At 32.2% G+C, this 23,711-nt stretch overlaps 1 protein-coding gene across 2 annotated transcripts in view; it reads left to right on the forward strand.

The window, feature by feature from the left end:
- Positions 1-8,914, forward strand: part of LOC143258427 (uncharacterized) — a 32,592-nt gene extending 23,678 nt beyond the window's left edge. The window contains exons 6-8 of one of the 2 annotated variants that reach the window (XR_013032278.1): positions 3,029-3,094; positions 3,886-3,952; positions 5,677-8,914. Coding sequence is in view for 1 of the 2 variants with exons in the window: in XM_076517346.1 (XP_076373461.1) it covers positions 3,029-3,094; positions 3,881-3,952; positions 5,677-5,747 (209 nt within the window). In the remaining variant the exon portion in view is untranslated. Of the gene's footprint in view, positions 1-3,028; positions 3,095-3,880; positions 3,953-5,676 lie in introns of both variants that reach the window. The other variant, XM_076517346.1, reaches the window with a different exon arrangement.
- The last annotated feature ends 14,797 nt before the right edge of the window (positions 8,915-23,711 follow it).

Below are 23,711 nucleotides of genomic sequence, written 5' to 3' on the forward strand. Positions count from 1 at the left end.
TCATTCTCACCCTCAGTCGCCGAAATCTACATCTACTGACAGAAACCTGCTTACTCTATCCAGGGGCAGAATCCATGGAGGTCATAAGACCTCCTCCTAATTAAAAAACAAAAAAAAGTGAGGTGGTCTAAAACCAAAGGGTTCTCCACCCAGTTCTCCTATATCTAAATAAAAGTGGCCACATTGATACAGTGTAACTGTTGAGGTTTCCATTCTAAACTGGATGACATTAAGGCCTTGATTGGTTCCTATCATCTTGTGTGTTTTTCCTTACAGGTAACTTTTCTGAAACTTATTGCAGTCATCGTTTGGCAGTTTTTGCAGTTTTCTCTATCAGTGAAGTAAATTCTGAATGTTTTGTGCATGGTCACTGATCCAGCAATTGTATTGTAGCTTTCCTTGTTTAGTTTGTGCAGTTTTCTCCACCTCTGAAGTAAATTCTGAAAATTTTGCATGTGGTTACTGATTTGGCAATTTTGTTGTACTTTTTGTACATTAGTATGTACACTTTTCTCCATCAGTGAAGTAAATTAGTACTAAAAACGTTTGAACTCTTATCAGATATAAATCTCAATAAAACACATGAATTAACCTTTCTTAATTAAAATCTGTGTGAGAGTAATAATTTTGTTGTATTCAGAAAATGTATCTCATCAGCATAAGCAGCTAATCAAGATTAAACATCTTGTATGCTTGTTTCTTAACAAATAAGGACCAGCAAAGATCAAAGGGCAAGAAAATCAATATATGAATTAAGTAGCATCTCATTGAAATATATAGAAAAAAAAAGACTTTTGCATCAATTTCAGGGCAGTGCAATCAACAGATACAGAATTTTTTTTTCATTTTTTATATTAATGAACTATTCAAATTTTTAGGAATAATAATGACAATAATAGTTGATTTTTTATATCTTTGACTTAAACAAGATCAACATACAGATGTATTTATTTGTTTATAATAATAAAAAACAAACATAAATCATACCTGAAAGATGATGAATTTAAAGATCAAGATAAGCATAATAATAAACTGGTCATTCAAAGTGACCTTTCTGACCCCAAGGGTGTATCATGTAAAGAGAATAAAACAAAAGCCACATAATATGAAATGCTTCTTAAACAAAGTTCACCTCTTGTCACATTCAGAACAATATATTGTCCTTGTGTTGTAAAATAAAGGATTCTGTCTGTGCATCTAAATGTGGAAAACAATCTATTACTCACATTATTGAGAAAGTTTAACACACCAACGTGGTTTAAATATCATGGACCAGTCAGTTGTCAACTAATTGTTTGATGTGCTGCATATATTTCTGAGATTGAATTCTTAATTGTTTTAATGTGTATGATTTATATTTGTGTACATTGCTTACAGTCTAAGAGATTGCTTGTAATTGTTTTTCTTGGCATCTTGAAAGACAAAAATTCTAAAATCTGCATCATGTCATTCAGAAAAATTTGTTTCAGTTTGGACATTCTGTTGTTTTTTTTTGTTTGTTTTTCTTCTTCTTCCTCTCTCACAGTTAAGAAGAGTTTATAAATGTGAATTGCATATTGGATATTTTATTACTTTGAATATTTTTATATTTATCTTACTATTTTGAATGTGGAAAGTTTCTGTAAATTAATGTTCATATGTGTGTGTAGTTTATTGTTTTAAATCTGAGTGTTCCAGTAATTTTCGTTACTTTTATTATAGTAGTATTTTATCAGTTTGAACTTGGTACTCTTAAAAATTTATTTTCATACATTAGTTAGGTGTCTACAGGAAGGTTAGTTATGCTGATTCAGTCAGCATTCTGATACAAATGTCTGCTCTATTCAAATTTTCAAATGCTTGCAATAAGAGTCAAGAGTATACTCATAAAATGAAGTTACGTTGTAGAAAGCATAGAAGTTTACACAGAATGAATTGATAATTCTAAATAAAAAATATGAAACACTTCCAAAATATTTTTAAACTGTTTTTAAGCCATAAACTCCCAGGTTTTATTATTTTTCACATATTCATAATTTTGCTGACTATATTGTAAGTAATACATTTATGCAAATTTTGCATTAGGTTTAGAGGTAATATTTTATAATCTTTACGTAGCTGATGTAAATGAATTTCTATTTAAAGTTCTGTATTTTCTGGATATAGATTTTTCATAATACATATTGTTAGCTCTAAGCCATCTACATTAAGTACTTCTACAAGTTTCACTTTGTACTTTCAATTTTCTAAATTCCAAAAATTACACATTTCCTTCCCATCTTAAAACTTTTAATTTATACATTATGAAATTGATTTTTACACTTCAAACATCTTCTGATTCCTCGACCAACATCTCTTATGCTATCAAATTTAGCAAGGTCCCTAACGTATGAAAATTACTTATTTATTTATTCCCTTCATGTTAGTATATTTCTAAAATTTTTACTTTATTGCAATTCCTCAAATATAATCATGCAACACTTCCAAAAGTGACTATTTGTCACATTTAACTTGTATTCAGAATAATTATGTAACTGTAAATTTGTTTCTCTACATTGTATAGAAATAAATGTGAGAGGTTGGTGCTTGGGCCTTTACTATTTCTTATTTTCATTAATGTTATTGATAGAGACATAATTGGTAAGCTATTAAAGGCTTACTTTATAGGATAGGTTGAGATATATTTAATTTATTTTCTCTGTACAGCAGAGTGATAAGAGTTGGCCTTACTGAAGTTTAACACATTATCTAAGAAATCAACAGAGTAAATTCCTATGATTTAGTTGTACTCTGAATATAGTTACATAAAAGTATAAAATTTGAAAACAAAAAACAGACTTAGCTCAATTTAAGTTTTATTTTTCTGATAGTGTAATTGTTTTATGGAATTAATTTCATAATGGAAGCAAATGTCCAAGAACTGGAGTAGGATATTGATGATTTCCATAAAAAAGTTGGTCTGCATACATAATTTGAAAGGCCAAATGGTACCTTGTTGCTTTGAATATATGATTATACAGTATCTCAATTTGCATTAATTTTCTTCTAGGTAGTAGCAGTGAAGGTTCTTACAGTTCTTACTCAGTTTCCAGTTCTTCTGAAGAAAGTGTTAAAGGTAACGTAGCTCTCATCGTTTCACTAATATATATTGTTTGATGAAAGCACATTTATTTGAAATATTGGCATTATTCTGTTTATCACAGCTTGTAGCTATCTTTTCTTATTTGTATTCCAGTAATATTCAATTCACATTAAACCTTCTTATAAAAACATAAGGATAAAAAGTTGTCCTTCCTGATATTTTGTGTTTGATTAATTGATCACGGTAGAATTAAGAAATTTGGTAATTTTTGTTTAAATTGTTAATTGTTGCTGCTTGAGAAGTAATTTAGAAAGTTCTTATAACTCTGACTTTTAATAAATAACTCTCAAAATTCAAAACAAGTTTAATGTGTTGTTACTAATGGGTAAAAATTTTACTGAATTTTGAAGCAGCCTTTATACTGTGATCAAAGTACTTCCTTTGTAACAAAGTAGTTATTTTTTTACATTGTTTCCGATGCAATATGTAACTTTTTTTTTCATCTAGTTTTTCCCAATTCATTGCTGCCATCTATATATGTGAACTTTTCCACTCTCTACCAGCTTTGAAGCATTGATTGAAATAGTTGATCCTTTATAGAAGTTAAAACATATCAAGAAAATTAGTATTATGATGGTGATTTGTTTTCATTTTTATACTTATTCAGATATTTAGATTACAGTTTGTTTTATCACTAGATGTAAGATACTAGAGAATGTTTTCAAGCTGCAGTAAAATGGAAAATATGTCAATGTATGTGTGAAATTTGTGGAAAATTTTGTTTTATATATTATAATGCATTGTTTTCATTTGTGGTAGAGAAGCAACAGAATATTCATGATTATGAGGAGGAAATGAAACTGCTTGGGAAAGAACCAACACCAATGGATGGTTAGTAAACATATCATTTAACCAACAAATTTATGATATGAAAATATTTCTCCAAGTTCACTATTGTATTTTGCTGGAAATAGATATTTGATGTTATGAAAAAATATAGTATTTAAAGGCTGTTGATCTTTCAAGAAAACAATGAAATTGCTCTGTTAGTTTTAGATAGTGTCTAAACATTGATTTGTGTCTGTAAATTGTTTGTGAAACATGGATATTTAAAGATTTTTGCTTTAACTTTTTGCAAACCGGGGAGTACTGATGGTGAGTACATATATGAAATATTCTTATTATTTGAGTAATAGAACTACACTAAGTTTAATATGTTTTCTTACATAGTAACTTTTTAGTACTAAAGTTTTTGTGTCTAGCTAAAAGATAAAATTCACTAGTTACTTAATTATATGTTGGCCCATAGTGGTACAAATTATAGGAAATATGTAATTGCTGAAAGCCCTCTAATACAACACATTTGTCAGGTTAATGAATTTCAACCACATAATATCTTCTGGTGTAAATAAACTAACAGACTGACAGCTTATTTTGTACTTTAATACACTTACTCTTCTTCTTACAAATAAAATTAAATTAGGAACATCAACTTATCATTTGCAAATACAAGTTTTGTTATTGACCAGAATAGTAGGCAAGTATACAAATATACAGAACAAAAGTAAAGGAGTAAAATACAAATTTCAATTTGTTTTATGCTTGGATGTGAATGACTCTTTACAGTAAGTGTCTGTGACTTGTTGGCAATAAATTTCAACAATAAACAAATAGCACACAATCCACTTGTTTTAAAATGATATATCAAATCAAGTCAAACATCTATACAAATATTCATTACACAATTAATTACCACAGTTGTATCCAAAGCTTTATATAATTATCTTTTTACATCAAAATCCTTAAAACACAATTGACAAGACATATTCTTCTCTAATCTTATGTTACAATACATTCTGCAAGAAGTTCACTCAAAAAAAAAGTGCTACTATAAGTTATCTACTGTTAAACCTGCAAACACACAATCTTACTCTAGTTGTCTGTTTAACTAATTTTTTATCTTAATTGAGCTACATTTTGTATGCATATTTATAGACTGGTAGAAACATAGAATGTCTTACACATTACTCAATAATATGATGCAATAACACTCTGTCAAAACAAGGAGAAAAACAAAAAAGCTTCTAGTAACACAATGCAATAATGTAACAAGCACCAATTCACGATGATTAAACTACACATTGTATAATTCATACACCTGGGATAAGCCATCTTTTCAAAAAATAACTAAATTTAACACTCATGCTATACTTAAATGGATGTAGTCTTCTATATCTACCAACAAGTGCCAGTATTAGAACTATAATTCTTATAAAGCAGGAAATATTTTTCATAAATTGAGCTTTGAGCTATAATTCAATCTAAGACTTACGAACTAAAAAAAATTTTGAACAAGAATGAGTAAGAACAGTCTGATGTTTAGAATTTGTACAAAAAGTTCTTTCATTAAAAAGTATTTTAGCACTGAGTGTTACACAACAACTTGTATAGTTTAATAAGAATGAATGAATTTATTTGTAATAAAATGCTACAGCTGTTTCAAAACACTATTTTAACCTTACATTGTTACTCAATATATTATTAAATATTTAATTAGTAAATACATTACTTAAACATTAATCATTTGAAACTTTTATTTTATGTTTTCATTATAGTTCAAGAATTGGAAGGTTTTGAGGTGATTCCTAAAAACTTGAAGCTGTGTGGTTATAACTGGAAGCAATGATTTCTTTAATTTTTGGGATGCATAACAAACATTTCTAAGGTTGTCTACATACATGTGATATTATATGTTTAACTTTTTCTGAAACTTCTTGTTTATAATATTATTACTTTGTATTATGAGGTCAGTGCATATTAATTATAGATAACTTATGAAATGACCTATGGGCATCATTCATGACTTCCATTTAACACATTTTGTTGAGAAATATTGTCACTTGAAAACAGAAGTTTAGAATTTTGGAAAGACTGTTTTGTTAACGAAGTGTCTGATTGTTTTTAGAATGTACTTAATGTACATATAACACATTTCCAACAGTGTGAGTATTTGCTATTTAGTTTGCCTATATCAGAATTGCTTTCAGAATAGTAGACAAAGACTGACTTTTATATTTATTGAAGTGATACAGTTACAGATTAGAATATATCTTTTGTTGTTGTTAATATACAAGTTTCTGCATTAAGTGAATGTATTTAACAGAATAATTGATCTCTATTTTGATTAGATATTGGAATGCACAGCAAGCCAGTAAATAGTGATCTTGTTAAAAAAAATAAACTATTTCATTGTCAATAAAGTATGTGGCACCACTTTATAACTGAAAACTTCCTGTTTGCCTAAATTTATAGCAATATTTTTTTCTTTTATAATTCATATTTAAATTCTAGTGTCTACCATTTTAGAATTATGATGTAGTTTGGGTTTTTAATTGTATTTGTTCTGCAAAAAGAACAAAAAACATTTCTCTCTTTAGAATTTTTTACAGAATGGATGTCAGCTGTTCATGTATTGAAAGTGGTTTTGTCACAAAAATGAGTGAACATTTCATGCTATCTAGTCAAGTTACAATCTTAAAATGTGATAGTTTTTTTTAATTTGAGTACATTTTTGTCCATTTTGTTTGTTTTTTATTTTACAACTATCAGAAGTGCTTTAAGAATAGTAGACAAGGATTAAATTATGTTTTATTTATTGATGTGGTACAGTTTAATAAAGTTTTAAGGAAGGTATTTTGTTTTAAATTTTTTTAATATGTCAAAATAAATTTTAAGAAATAACTTTGTTTTTCATTAAATTTTACTTTATATAATGTTTAAGAGTATTTTGAAGAATAAAATGTATGGCAAAAATATTTTTCTGTCCTAATGTCATTTGAAGTAATACTTAAGTTTCCATAAAATCAAGTGATTTGTTAGAGAAAAATTTCCCAGTTGGTACATTTTATGATTTGTTAATTTGTAGAAAAGTGAAAAAATGTGCACATAAGAATAAAATTGTGTGCTGTTTATAATGTTGAGTAATTATATTTGTGTGTGTTATCTGTAATCTTCAGTAACCATTTGTGGTTGCTGTATAAATGGTTATCTAGTCAATGGCAGTGCATCAAAACCTATAGATATTTAATTTGATGTTTATATACACCCACACACACATACAAAGACCCAGGTTTTTGTTACAATGGAGCTAGATGTTGTGTGTCATTTAGTACAAATGTTTGTATGCAATGGTTTTACAGACTTATCAAGCATCAAAAAGGTTAAATAAGTTCAGTCATACTGATGTTCTGCTATGAAAATTAAGAAGACTTTGTTTATGTACAATATATAAAAAATGTCATTGCAGATTTTATAGATTTATTGACAATGAATGGTTTTGAATTTAATTGGTGACTTTCTGATTAAGCCTACCTAATTTCTTTAACTAAAACAAGTTTATGTAATGAAAACCTGTTTATCCATCTTAGTAGCATTAAATAGTATGCATTCAAAGTTTAATGATATATGAAGTATCACTTTTGATAACTTATTACTGACTTAAAATCAAGTTATTTTTCAAATTTCATTTTCTAAGATAGGTTGCATTTTTTTTATGCATAGCTGTAGGTGGTGGCATGTGGAAGCATTGTTTTGATGTTCATGCTCCTGTTATTTGCATGTGAAATTGGATAGTCCTAGTATGTAATTGGTGATTACCTTCAGTTACATAAATTATTACCATATAAAGCTAAAATCCATACTTGAGGTTTAGATAATAGTTCCTTGTAACTGGTATTTTTTAAAGTTATTTTATATTTTCTTGTACTTGATAGTTTAATATATTAAACTGTTGTAATAATTAATTATAGATATGGTTTGGATGTGTTGTGTAGTATAAATGGATAAATATCAGTGTTTGTGTTATATCTTAAATGCATTTATTTTGTGTGGTTGAAATCAAACTGTCATTGGTAAAGAGAAAGGAATGGGTAACACATTACAAACCACTAATTGGTACAGAAGTGTATAATTTTCAGGTTTACTATTCATGCTTAATGGTTCCACTACATTACCTGTCTAAATATATGAAATGTACAACTAAGTAAAATGTTAAAATATTAAGTGTATCACCTTTTGTCTTGCATTCTTTGTTCATACTTTTCATATTTAAACAAAATTAAAGTCTGAATTTAAAATAACAAAATTTTATTATCCTGTAAATAACTTCAGTTACATTTTCTCAATGCATTTCCTTAGAGTATGTAGGGGCTAAGAGGAGAAGCAGGAATAGGCTACTAAGTGATTCCTCAGCATATTCCTCAAAGCATTTTTCTCTACAATACATAAAGATATGAGAGATCTGTCTTTTTATTTTTTACATTTTTGTATTACTTCTCCAGAAATTGGTGAGAAAGACACCAGCAATAGGCAACTCTGTCTGATGGGCAATAATAATACATGTAGTTTGAGGTTTTTGACTTCAGAGTAATATTAATAATAAGGTCATTAAATCACATAATCATGTAAGAGTTGATAATTTGTAATTATTTGATAAAATATATGTATGCATACGTATATAATTAGGAAATAAAACTGAAACACTCATTTGAGAGTGATATGGACTAAGGAACAGAAGTGATAATTCTTTCCATTGTCTTCACCTGTATGAAAAATAAATAGCTTATTTTAGCAAACAGAGTCAATTAGATACAGGTACGAGTTTCTTGGAACTAAATTCTTGCAGCTGGGATAAATATTGGTTCAGAATATGAATGTCTCAATATATCATTTAAGTGTATTAAGTATTTGTGACAATTTTCTTTATGTTAAGCTCCTTTTATTAAATGTAATGTTTCTATTGGATTTGGTGTAATATTTCTTCTATGAGTGTAAATAAAGAATTCAATCACTGACTGTGCATGTGCTTGTTTTAATTTTCTGCTGCTTTTAGCATTTGTGCTGAACAACATTACATCAAAGTTATATGCAAGATTTAGTTATATTTCAGTAATTTATACTCTGTACTGAATTTGCTATAAGTTATCAGTTGTTTCAGAATTAGTGTAGTACTAAAACACTGCTAACTATATGATTATTTATATTTTTAACATAAATAAAAAGGTGTAATGTACACAAATAATAATTCCTCTCAAATTAGATACAATCTATTATTTTTATATATTGTAGTGATATTGATGTACTCACATTTGTGTGTATTAATTTTTGTTGGCTTTTTATGTGGAATATTTTAGTAAAATAGCTTAGCAAATTGTTAAAAACAACCAAGTGATTTCCTTCTATAGTAAAAATATGGCGAGTGATAATAAGGGTTTGCCTTGATGAATTGTGGTATTTAACAAAAGGCCTTGTTCGCATTAGATAAAAGCAAATGTTATGTGGTTGACGTATAGGATGATATTCTTTATTTTCACCTGTTAGTTGTTAGAATTATTTTAAAAAGTTCGTGTTAATTTATCACAGATCAACTGATAACCTACACACCTTGAGTGGTCACCAGTAAAATGACATGTAACTGAGAAGAACACTTGATAATAATTACACTGAATACCAAGGGAAATACTTTTCCCTAATGCTGGGGAAAATATAACAGAAAAGATAGTATTAACTAAAAAAAAGTAATGAAGAGATTGAAATCATACAAAATCTGTGGCAAAAACTAATAAATGCCTCATCCAAAACATTGGAAGTGCCTAATGTACTCTTCAGGATCAAACACTGAAGAAAATTTTTTTTTCTTATAGAGAGTAATATATTTTATGTCAAAAAAGGTTTTGGAGAGGTTTTGTGTATGAAGTTGAGTGAGAAAAGGTTACTCCAAATAATTTATAAATCAGCTTATTTATGGAAAAGAACAAGAAGTATATATACCTGTTGTGACAGAAGTCAGTTTTTTTTATTGTTAATAAGAATAAGCCATGGATAACTATGTAACAATGCTCTGTTTCAGACCTGATAAAAGATTTGTAAATAATTCAAATTGTATGAAAATATATATTGGAGTTTTAATAGCAATTTTGAAAATATAACTCACTGTGACATTTTGCCATGTTATGCTGAATTACAATTAAAGTTAAATGTCAACCTAAAATTTAATAAGGAAGAGAAAAGTAAATTCTGTACCATCAAGGGAAAGTTTTATTTGAATTACAAGGATTAACGTGAGTTGTAAGGCAATGGTCTATAAGGTTCATGAGTCCCTAAAGCACTTTAAGTCATTAGTAATATTGTAATAACATGCACCACTGGTGTTCTGAGTAGGAAATGTTTTGAACACGAAGTGCCTCCAACAGATAGGCGAAAGTATCTGCAATACAACATTTAGGAAATATTTAGAAAATAATTTGCAACATATGTGGAAAGGAAATAAAAGTGATTTTAAAAAATATAAAATTATTGTTACTAAACGTGCTGGATGAAGAACTGAAAGACAAGAATAAATGAGAGCTCGAGATAAGAAACAGAACTGTGTGAATGTCCCATCTCAAATAGTCAGACCCAAGATCCTAGTGTGTTCTCTGTATTCCTTAGGTTCCATACCTTAATCATTGTTTTACATCCATATTCCAAACTAGTTTATAAATGTTTCTTAATACACTTGATAAGGTAAGCTTCTTAAAAGTCCATACATGAAAGATGCATGTGCAAACTTGAGACTTACAAAGAAAAGTTGTACTATATAACCTTACTTCTGTATGAGGAGTAATATATGTTTAAACTTTGTGACACATGGTTAACATACAAGTAATTAACACTCCTACGAAAAGTGGGGCCTAATAGGCCCCAGAGTAACTTGAAAGGTTATTAATATTAGGCTAATAATTTTGTATTTAAATGAAATTGCCATTTGAATGGATTAACGAGATTCCCACTGTCCCTATCTACTATCTAGCGAAACCACAGCCAGGGGAACGGGCTTGGAGAAATCAGGACTAGAAACGTCTTTTCGTAGGAGTGTTAACCTACAAGCAGAAACTGCATGGAAATTTAGAAAAATACATCCACATAAAGATTCTGCACCTGTTTAGAAAGAGTGAAGTGTGATGGCTTTAAACTACCACATGTAATCCTTCCATATCTTCAGGGTTTACCCAAACCTTAACTATAAAATAAATATGAGACTTCTTGTCATAAAATGCTCTAGTATCTCCTTTAAGTGACATCTAAAGACAATGAATAGAAACACAAAACTCCATCAGCCAACAAGAAACAAATATTAAAAAAATAATAATGATAATAACTTGAATATAATTATGGTTAAAGTTAGAAAAAGATGAAATTACAATTTAAGAGAGAATAAAATGAAAACTCAGCTTCAAATGAAATTACAGTATACAAAATTATGACAGTTTAAAATACTCATCAAAATAAGGATACAAATCACAGTTATATTTCCAATATTAAAAAAAAAAGATACATATTACAGACCTTTGACCTGACCAATGTATAACATACAACACAAAACTCCACTCAAGCAAAAAAAAAAGAAAAAAAATCAGAATTTAAATAAATTACAAAGCATTAATGCCAGTACAAATTTGGACGTGTATGAAGTATACATCATATAAATTAATTTTAATCCACACAAAATAATTTAACGTTAATAGAAAATTAAAAATAAAATATAGAAAGTTAATTGCAGAGTGAATATTAACAGCAAGCATAAAAAGAAACAATAGTTTATTTATATAGACTCCTGCCTCTTAGCATTGATTATATGGAAAACTTCTATACCCTTTGTTTGACTATCTGCAAATACATTATCTTTTTTTAGAGCTGAGCATTTCTTCTGAAGGCTCTTCACTGGCCAGTCACTTAACCATGACAACAGTCACTATTCAATGAATACAACAACATACATAAACGAAGTTTGGTTGCCACTGAGATTAATTCATATCCAGTGTAAATGGTATAGGATTGCAACAAACAATTTACAGTGATAACTGAAATTAACTATTTCACAAGTAGTGACAAATATTTCTAACCTCTAGTGATTTCATAACTTTGGATACAAGTTAAATATAATATGAATAAAAAAAGTGAGATCATGTTTGACTTCTCAAATCTGAAGTTATATTTGAGTATTTTATACAAAAAAAATGTTATGACACTATAATTAAATGTAGTTAATAAAATTTGTGGATAACAACTATTTTGTATAAAATAACACTAAGCTAAAATCATTCAGTAACATCTACAAAATGCAGAATGAGTTCAATGAAACTAACCAAAATATCTATAGATCAAAACCACTGAAAAATAATAGGTACCTTAACATCTCATTTGTTCTGAAAGAGTAAGTATTCATGATTTCAATCTACAAAACTAAGTCACAAAATATACAAATATTGTGGTATATGGAAAAGTACTTTCTTCCTTTCTTAGTTTAGAAAGAGAGATAACTGTTTAGTTTACTATAATTTTCAAAATGTTTCCGTTACAGATGCTTTCAGTGTGCTTACAGACTTTCAATACAGGAAATCCATCATGTACAGTTTCTACCTTATTTCATTTGCTAGATATACCTGGTCAAGGTATCTGTCCTCTTAGGTACAGTGGAGCGCCATTAAGCCGCGGACCAGTAAACCGCAAAATCGCTTAAGCCGTTGTAGCAAGTCTTGAGAGCGAGGATTATCGCGGCTCACCGCTAATTTAAGAACGTGTAAAAATGCGGCTTACGAATTTAATCCTGGCTTTATAACTTCAAGGGGATATTTAAAAAAGGATTTGCTTTAATTTGGGAAATAAATAAAATATATTACAATAGAAATCGACCGTTAATCTACCTCATCCGCTCTCTGTCAGCTTTATGGTGGCCACCTCTCCATACATTAAAGTTAATCCGCGGTAAATCCGTGAAAAAAGTGATCAATAATTAAAGTATTATTTTTAATTCGATAATCCGATATAATGATCACGCAATGGCCCGGATGAGGCTCCTTGGCGGAGCTGTTGGCGACTTCGACTTTTCAGTCACAAAGGTTTAAGCCGTGGTTAAGCAGGTTGACCCCCCTAAATACCGTGGCTTAACAGCGCTCCACTGTATTTTTATATGCTTCTCGTGGATAATGTTTGTGGAAATTCAGTTTCAGATCTTATATCTCTATTCCCTACAGCAGCATTGCTATGTTTAAGTTTAGAAGTCCCTAGGTGATAAACTCTTTATTTGGGATAACCAATAACTACACTGTGAGAGAAACTATTGTTTCCTTGTATATATCCTTTTTGATATAATGTCTTACTCTCTCATTCTAGAACAGAATATTGAAGTTTCTAGAAAATGTATTGAAGATTTCAAAATCTGCCTCACTTTGTTTTTTCAACTCATTTTAGTCAAATTTTCTGTTTTAATTCAATGAATATTGTCCTGTTTCATTTTAGTATAATTTGGATTACTATGTTTATCTGCAAGGGAAATTAATGACAATTTTTCTTATTTTGATGGGTGATACTTTCTATGTTCTTTGTACCTCTGTAATGTAAGTTTTGTACTTCATAAATGGTATTTTAAAGTTGAAAGACTTAATTCAGTGTTGAGGATAGACCATGATTCAATGAAATAATTAATAGGGTCCAGAAGTCCCCTTCTGAACATAGGTCTTTTACGAATGCTGCATAGAATACTATATACTATCTTCATCTTGCTATAAACTCAGGAAGAAAAGCTGTGACCAGGGGACCTTCAGAATTGCTTAACAGGATCTGTCCCTAAACAGTACTCTTGCACAGACAACTGAGGGATTATGAAATGACTTGCAGCTAGAGGTATTGAATCTAAATGGAGAGTACAAGAAGAATCTCAGATTGTTACTGATATGAGCAACCCAATACCAATCCTGGTTATTGATGTCTGTGACTAGCCAAAGAAGACTGGCAGTGCTGCTGGTTAATGAATCTCACTGTCAAGAGCAACAGCAAGCATTGGTAGTGTTGGTAATTCACAGTGCAGACAAAAACCTTTCCAAGATGAACGAAATGCAACTGGTACACATTGGTCATGAACTTTGAGGTCACATAAAGTTAAAAGACAAGTTTCTACAGCAACTTTTCATTCTGTCCACAGGAGCAGGAATCAAATGTTAGTCCAATTGTAGGTACCCCTAGTCACCAACACCACTATATGCCTTAGAAAACCATAAATGAGTCAAGTTGGTGTTGACATAAACTCCACTTTGACTTTTTCCTTATATATTTTAAATAGATCATTGCTTGCAATGTGTGGAATCATAGACTTTAATGCACACAAGATATTAACTCTTGGCATGCTAACTTTTACTCTATTGACCACTTAAATGATAAAAAACTTGTTAACTGGGGAATTTACCAGGATTGTAAAAGAGGCCTGCCTCAGAAAGTTTACCACTTATGTTGATGATTTTCTTTATTTTACTTTGGTGTAAGCAGATTACAATAATACCTCCATGGATGATTTTGAGAAGGAACTATCAAACAAAGCTATATAACATCACTTAGATGTTTGAGACATCTGCACCTTAAGGGAGGCTGTGTTTTAAATGACTAGGTTTGAAGAGGTAGCTTTGAACAAGGCACAGGAGTGGTAGAAATCTATTGCAGCTGTACATTAACCAGAATGCCATCCTGAGATGCCAAAATCATAAAAAGTCCATTTTACACTGAAGACTAGTCAGCTACAGAAACATCTCAGCATTATAACCACCACAATGTGAATAAGTGAGTGAACAATGCTTCTGAGGGCCTTTAATGGTGTTTGTACTGCAGCAAATGTTTCCAATACCTGTAAACAGACATTACTGCAGAAAGAATGACTGAAACATCTGCTTTGTTTGTGGGCTGGTAGAACACTGTATGTTAAACTAACCACAGCTTGCCACAGTAAAAGATGTGCAAAATCCACACCATTGTTCAGCAGAGCAGAAAAGTTGTAGGCAAGCTATAACTAGTATAACTCCTGCTTCAGGAAACTAATGGAACCTATGCCAGGCCTTGCCACCAACCAGGAGAAAAGAGAGGTGCATGGGTTAATTTACATCAAAAATTTTTAGGGCCAGTGCAGTTCATTTAAGCAGGACAGGATGGTACTTATTATATGCTAATAAAGATATATGGACATGAGCTGGATATCTGGCTAACACCAATGTTGCCACAATCTTGGTTGACCTTGCTGAACTACAAGTGTATCCACCACTTCATTTAGTTGATACTTACTTTATTTTGTTGAATAATGATCAACTACATGTGGATGGAGAAACAAAGTTACTCACAAAACAAAGGCAATTGCCTTCAATAGTGGTTCAGGTGTTGGAATCTTACAGATGGTCCTACAAAAAAAAACGTCTGTTTCAGCTGTGCAACAGATATATGGAGGAAAACTATCCAACGAATTAGAACAGGCCCAAGAACAGTGTACGGCATAAATGCATGTTGAAGAGAAAGTTACTGTATCTCCAAATACATAACTGATGTTTTGTGATGTACAATGGAGTATGTCTAGTGTGTTTTTATTATATTTATTATTCAGTAATAGAACAAATACATTAAATACCCTGTTGTTGTTTTTTCTCAGAAAGTAGGCTTCACTTCCACAAATACCTATCTATTCAATGTTGTCCTGTAATTATAGACATTTTTAAGATCAAATCTCTACTGAAGTGGCCATCAGCATTGTAAGCAAAGTGGAAGTAGCTGGAACTAGCTGAATAGCCAGGATGCTTCTTTCACACCATGTCCAAAAGATACACAGGGCTGCCAGAATATCTGAAATCCTTGGTTTATGATTATGCAAGTAATCTTAATTCGAAACTGTAATAGTAAATTTGTGAATTGCTGGTTGCATATGTTGATCTCTTTGGGAAATAAAAAGGAAATTTGGATTGGACACCATTAACTCACCAGCACATAAATGCAAAAGACACAGGTCAAATAAAACAATCACTGTGCAGGTTCCACTGACACACTAGGGATATAGCTAGTGCTGAGATAGAAAATTACCAGAAAGTGCCTGGTAATTACTAGTGATGATTGTCAGAAAGAAGGACACATCAGCGCTCTTACTGATCTTAAAAACGTGAACTTGTTGATCTGCAGTGATGCATTTACACTCCCACAGAAAGATGAATATCTGAATTCATTGGTATATGCCCAGTGGTTCAATACTTTAAACATGCCCTTCAAGTGCTGATAAGCTGAGTTGAATGAAACAAGCAGAGTCAAAACTGCTATGAGTGCCTAAAATTGTATGTACTAATTCCACATTGTGTCATTTGGCCTGTGTGTAATGTGTCTGCAACTTTTGAGTGGCTTATTCAGCTTACACTGAAAAGGTTGCAATGGGAAATGTGCCTTATCTGTGTCAAAAGCTTCTGTGTTTTGTTACACATTTGTTTGCTGCTGAGAACCTGGGCATGCCTCTTTAGCAGGTGAGAGAAGTTTTGAAATTCAAATCCGAGCAGTGTGTACTTACACACATAGAGGTATAATTCTTTGGTTATGTTGTTAGAAGGGATCAGGTCTCAAAAATTGCAGTAATTCAATACCGGCCATAACCAGGAAGGAAACAAGTTTGCCAGTTTTCTAGGTTTTAAGTTATGGCATTGGTGATTCTTGGTCAATTTCTCCAAGATTGATGAATAATTGTTCACTCTGAGTAAAGCTGAAATGCATTTTAGGTGGAGTGTGACCATGCATTTCACTCACTAAAATGTTCTTTAGGAGAAGCTGCAGTATTGGCTTACATCAAGAAAATATTGTATATTCCTTCTGGACACCGACATCAATGATAGTGGTTCTGGAGCATAATGTTATTGGTGCAGTATGAATTAGAATGTATATTGATACAAGCTAATCATATTCTTATGACTCCTAAATGCAGTTGTAGTATTTGTAAAAAATTACAGACACTACTTGTGCAGCAGAAAAGCACATCAATGAAATGGATTATGAACTTTAAAAATCCAAGAGAAATAATTTCATAGTGCATCACAATGTTTCAAGAGAGTTACCTCAATCGATTGTCTTTCCAAACACCTCTTCTATCTCCTAAAGGCCTGATCTTTGACATTACATTGGAGTGAAAGGCATTGCAATGGCAGTGACATCGAATCGTACAGCAAATGTTGATTCCAATGATGGATGCATACCACAAAAAACTCCTGGGAAAACATACAAAGGACCCAGATCTAGTTTGGGTGTTACTTGCCATGAAGCAAGGTGAAATTTGACCATTGAAGATCTAGGAATGTAGCCAGATGTAAGTAGCTTGTACTAACAATTACAAGTATAAAAAGGTGTGTTGTATTATTTTTGTGGGCCACCATAACGTCTTTCGTATTATGTGCTACAGTACTTTAATTGTCCTTGTAGTTCTTAGGCAGGTACATCATACCTAGAATAATACAAGGATTGGGGGTTACATGGGAACAACATGTGCATGTATTACTGTGTGAAAGTTTTTTTCTGAGTAGTATCATAACTTCTGTGGAGCAGGCCTACTGAACTATAAGTATAGATAATGATACATGATGTTTATATGCACATTTTTTGTGGCATTATACATACGTATTTATATGGGTACAGTGTATCACACACACCTGAACATTATATAAAATTGCTCATGAATGTCGTATCACTTACAAGGGTCACTTGCACAGATAACATCATTGTCAACCAATGAATGAAAAATAAAGAATTTCATCTGAATGTTAAAAGTGTTTTATATTTGAAGCAGAATTGGAAGTTACAGTGTACCCATAAGTTTCATTCATATCACTAAAAGGATAATTTTAGTTTTGACACTGAAATATTTGGCAGGTAGTGGAGCTTTGTATTAAAGAGATATAAGTAACGCATAAACTCTTAACAACATTTGAAGGAAGTAATAGTTTTACCTGGTGATTTGTTTGCAATGTCAGCAAATGATAGGTTTGTTTGGAATGAATGGAAATATTCAGGAGAAAGTGAAATTATCTATCAAAATGAAGCTCACTGAGAAATAGTTTCATGCATCCTACCAAAACTGAACTTGGTGTACTCAATGTTTTATTTAATTTTGCTATAATATGATCAATCTTGCAGATTGGAATATTTCATTAGCACACATTTTTCACTAAAAATTTTTAACATTTCCATTTTGGTACAAGTTGTAGTTAGAAAACACATTATGTGACTTGTACATGACCTGAAGCAGAAATCAACATTGTTTTATAGTTTATCTAAGTTCTACTTCATCTATATCCAGAAGTAATCATGTACAGATGGTGTGTTTTGCTTATGGTTAGAAGTTCTTACATGATATTAACCTCTACTGGTTATTTGTATAGGGATCAGTGCTTGCAACTTTATTTCCTTCTTTCCCCATTGGAATTAATATTTGTTATCCTAACAACTAGACAGCAATAGAAGGCTCACTCACATACAAGAGATAGATGTGTTAGCTGTAGTTGTTTGTTAATGAATCAGTGGGAAGCAAAGCTACATGCTTGTGACACTTGTATCACAGGTGCAAAGAATACATTTATCACAACTAATGCACACGTGAATAAATATTCGCTTACGAAAAGTACACCTGACAAGGGTGATTGTACTATAGTGTTACAAGTCAGCTAGAACACTCCATACATACACTTATGACAAATTAGTGTCCACATTGCTCAAGCACTTTATACTCTTAACATTTTTTCATTAAAAACTAAATTCTTTACTCTTCTGATCATTTCATCTTTTGACTTCATTTGCAGAAACTGCGTATCTAGAATCACGTAAAAATGTAATTTTCTATGCATTGAAATTATATTATAGAATAATATCATAACTTGATCTGTTTGATTGTTGAAACATTTCCCTTATTTCACAATACTATCATTGTGTTTATTGTAAGTTTTGTCAGGTGCAAGAAATATGTAGCTAAGAGAATTTGGCTGACAATAGTTTTTGAAAATATATTTTGTACTGTGGTATCGCGAAGATTCTCGGCAAAGCAGAGAAGTCCAGACCTGCCAAAATGGGAGGTCTGCGGCTCTCTTATGCAGATGTTTTTTTTTCCAAGGGTTGCAGTGGTTGAGTCACAAAGAATTAGACAGTAAATGCAAATTTACAAAATCTAATTTAAATCTGGACACTTTTACATAAGAACAACAAAATAAAACTGCACGATATATGACAAGATATCGTGCTTCTTTTTGCATATTAAAACAAAAACGTGTGTGACTAGCAACAAAGGCTATTAAATAATATGTTCTTGCTAGTGTGTGTGCTAACCCCTGAAATTTAAACCATCATATAAAATAGAATTACAAACAGAAATTGTCTACAAGTTGTAATGTAACACAACAAAAGCCCCGGCATGGCCAGATAATTAAGGCACTCGTCACACCAAACATGCTCGCCCTTTCAGCCGTGAGGGCGTTATAAGTTACGGTCAATCCCACATCTTACATTGCTTATTAGGGACGGCTAATGCAGCTAGCTCTCGTGTAGTTTTGCGCGAAATTCTAAACAAATCGAAACACAACAAACGTAACTATCGACTCAACCTCACCAAATAACTTCCCTCGCTGGAACAGCGGTAAGTCTAAGAATTTACAACACTAAAATCAGCAGTTCGATTCCCCTCGGTGGACTCAGAATATGGCCTGATGTGGCTTTGCTATAAAAAACACACACACACTACCTAACAATAACAAACCATGTACTTTTTATTTTCAAAATATTTTGTGTTCCACTATCTTGTGGAATAACTTTTACCCTATCCGCTCACTAGTGAACTTGACAATTACTTAAGCACATAACTAAATTATAGGCAAAATTCAAATGGCACCAACAAGAACAAAAAGGAAAATTATCTTTGAAGTTACAAAAAGCTTGGAGAGTTCTCGTTAAATAATAAAAAAAGTATAAACCTGTCTTTTACAATCACAAGTGGGTCCTTTAGAGTTCTCACTTAAAATGGTAAGATACAGTAGTACTGGGTGAAATCTGGTGAAAATCTATGTAGAATCTAAAACAAGCTCTTTAAAATTGCTGCAGGTAAATTCCTGTGTGAATTCTATGATAAAGTTGCTCTTTCAGGCCACAATACTATTTTAAATAAGAAAATAAACTCTTAAGTTTCTGATAAAAAGAAAACAGTATTGGATATACAAGACTGTTTAGTTTAAGAGTTACTATTTTATGTATTTAGTGATTTGAAATTTAATAATTATTTAGTTTTCATAACAACAGTGTTAAAAGTTATTTATTTTAAAAGCGATAGTTATGACAAGTTTCGTTACGTAATTATGTACGAATCTATGTAGTGTATGCAATTTCATTATACAGTTGTTTTTTCTAATGCCTTTTTTTGTACATACACTTGACTTGCTTTGAATACATAATTTTGAAACAAGTGGATTGTGTTCTGTCAGTTTATCATAGAAATGTATCGCCAACAAGTCACAGGCACCTATTTAAAGAATTCACGGCCCTATAAAACCTGTTTCTTCAGACAAATAAGTGGTAGCACTGGGCCTAGCAATGCAGATACATGTTTTAACTTTTTATATTTTCAGTTTTCCTGAATACTTTTACACGAACCTCATAATATTTGGTAATATTTTAATATTTATGCATAATATAGGTATTGTAACTATCATTACAATATTAATGTATAATGTACAATACTTCATAGATTTTAATGTATTGTATATAGCACTTATGTACTTGCACTGAAAGAAAAGAGACCTGCTTTGATCAGTCGTAAAGATGTTGTGGAAAATGCACGGCCTCATACAGCAAGGATCACATTTGCAAAGCCCAAAGCCCAAGAATATTGTAGAAGTGGCATTCAGAAGCGTGTGAATCGTTGGCAGCAAGTAATTAATAATAATAATGTTGCCCCATATGAACCCACACGACGATCACTGATGTTTAAATGGAATTTGATGTGACGAACTACATTCATACCATCCACACCGTGAAACTGTAACAATCAAGAATTAACAAGTTTAGTGACATCGCCAAAGTTCATATAAGCAAACACGAATACATATTTGAATTACAGGCCCATAGAAGATAATTGTACACAAAAGCCTTTTTGTTACTGGTACGACCACTGTTACAGCTTAACAGACATATTAATTCAACACGGGATCATGGCAAGATAGAAACAATGAATTAAGACCTCTACTAAATATCTTACACATTTCGACTCTTATGTTATCAAAATCAAGAAAATCTTTGAAAGTTTCCAAAAGACAAACAACTCAATACCTCGTTCGATCAGCAGGTACATGGGGAGTTCCTAATTCAAATTCCAAAGCCTCCAGTGTCTATTGTAAGAAATCCCACGTGATTTGTGACCGCGCTAAACGAAACAAAACGAAACGAACTTGGCAGGGGCTTAGTTTAAAGCAGGGGTCACCAAACTACGGACTGCGGGCCGGCTACGGCCCTCGTAGTCATTTTGTCCGGCCCGCCAGCAGCTAGCCGCTTGGAAATAAAAAGTGACATTTCATCAAATGTCCGACTGTCATAACAAAATAAATCACACCGATGAGCGTTTTAAGCTGACAAACACAAGACGTTATGATAAAAAGAAACAAGGCTGTCACGCGCATTTTTAACCAATAGGAAAATTCTTCTTTCGTCCTTGCTGCCCATTTATTCATATCGAGTCACGTACCTATGAAAGCATTAGGATTTCTAAAACAAGTATAGACTTAACCCTCGTCCTATCGACTCGTCTTGTAAATTCAGCGGCCTAGGGTTACCGCTTCAGCAAGCTCATTTCTCTTACTAGTCGGGTTATGCGCTTTTCGAAACTCGTTCTTAGGTAAGTGTCGTGGCAAACGTACGTTTCAATATATTTTGTTTGTGCGTTCTTGGACCAGTACAATACTTTTTTCACAGCGTTCTGCATTTTTCATTTTTAGGTCCTGTTTTTTTTTTCACCCATCGTTATGGCTGCTTTTAAAAGAAGAAAAGTGGACTCTGAGTGTCGTGCTTTCAATGAAGAATGGGGAGAAAAGTATTTCTTTGTGGAAACAAAACACCAGAAAGATACTTGTGTGATATGCACCGAACGAGTTGCCGTTTTGAAAGAGTACAATCTTCGGCGTCACTATGAAACAAAACATCTATCAACATATTTGAAATTTTCAGGAAAGTTCCGTTCTGAGAAATTTCAATCCATGAAACGTGTTTTTGAATCTCAAAAGAATCTCTTCACGAGAAAGTTTGCTGAAAATGAATCTGTCACTCGTACAAGTTGCATAATAGTGCATAGGATGGCAGAGCGAGGAAAACCTTTTACTGACGGCAACTTCATCAAAGAGTGTATGATGGAAGCAGCAAATGAGCTGTGTCAATTTCTTTGAAAGTATCAGTCTTTCAGCAACTTCAGCTGTACGAACTTGGAGAGCAGAAGAACTTGGAGAGAACATCGCATTACAGATATGTCAAAAACCTAGAAACTTTCTATGGTATTCTCTGGCACTGGATGAGTCTACTGATCTCTCGAGTACGTCACAACTTCTCGTGTTCATTCGTGGAGTTAATTTGGACTTTCAGATCACGGAAGAGTTGGTTTCAGTTTGCAGCATGCACGGAAGAACAACTGTAGAAGACATTTTCATGGAAGTGCATAAAACTTTGCAAGACTGTAACCTTCAGTGGAATCAGCTTAGAGGTGTAACGGTTGATGAAGGAAAAACATGGCTGGAGTAAAGAAGAGTCTGGTGGGGCTGATCAGGAAACAGTTGGAAGATATTCAACTCCCAAGCACTGTTCATACACTGCATCATACATCAGCAAGCACTCTGTGGAAAAAGACTTAGATATTTCTTGCGTACTGAAACCAGTCATTTCTGCAGTGAACTTCATTCGGGGTCAGGCAGTTAATCATCGCCAGTTCAAGGCATTTCTTGAAGAAATTGATTCGGATTTCTGTGACTTGCCTTATCACACGGCGGTGAGGTGGCTTAGCTGCGGTAAAGTCTTGTCTCGTTTGTATAAGCTGAGAAGAAAAATAAATATTTCTTATCGAGAAATATAGAGCCGATCCACTTCTGTCGGATCCAACCTGGTTGTCAAAGTTGTCATTTTTGGTTGACATCACATCCCACATGAATGAATTGAATTTGAAACTTCAGGAGAAGAATAACCTTGTCTGTGATATCTATAGAATCATTAAAGGATTTCGGAGAAAGTTGTCATTCTTTGAAGCACATTTGGAAGGAGGAAACCTCTCATTTTCAGTGTTTCAATGAGTTTCATGCTGGAACCACAGAAGATGTCAACATGGAGTTTTAGAAAAAGATTATTGGTGATTTAAATAAGCATTTAGAGAGAGAGGTTTGAGGAATTCTCTCCCTAACAGGGATGGTCAGAAACATTGTGGTTTCTCATGGAAGATTATTTACTTTTATGTGGAAGTTTTATTGTAATTTGATTTGGTTTGTCTAAGGTGATGAAGTGAGATGGGGCATTATGAAAATGATGGGTGAGACAGGGGGAGCGAGATAAAGGCGGCATAAGGGAAGTAGGCCAGGCCGGAGCCCACAGGCAGAAAAGCCGACGAGACATCAACTCAAACTGCACGATTCGAGGCCGGGCAAGAATATTGTCTTGGCTGGGATCTAAAGATCTAATGCCTGAGATTTGGATGTGGTGGAAACGGGAATGCCCAGAGAAAACCAACTTTCACAGGACAGGCGCCGAATATTTTACCTGTCTTGAGCCC

This window comes from Tachypleus tridentatus, chromosome 8, assembly GCF_004210375.1.
Source record: "Tachypleus tridentatus isolate NWPU-2018 chromosome 8, ASM421037v1, whole genome shotgun sequence".
In the NCBI taxonomy this organism is placed as follows: Eukaryota; Metazoa; Arthropoda; class Merostomata; order Xiphosura; family Limulidae; genus Tachypleus; species Tachypleus tridentatus.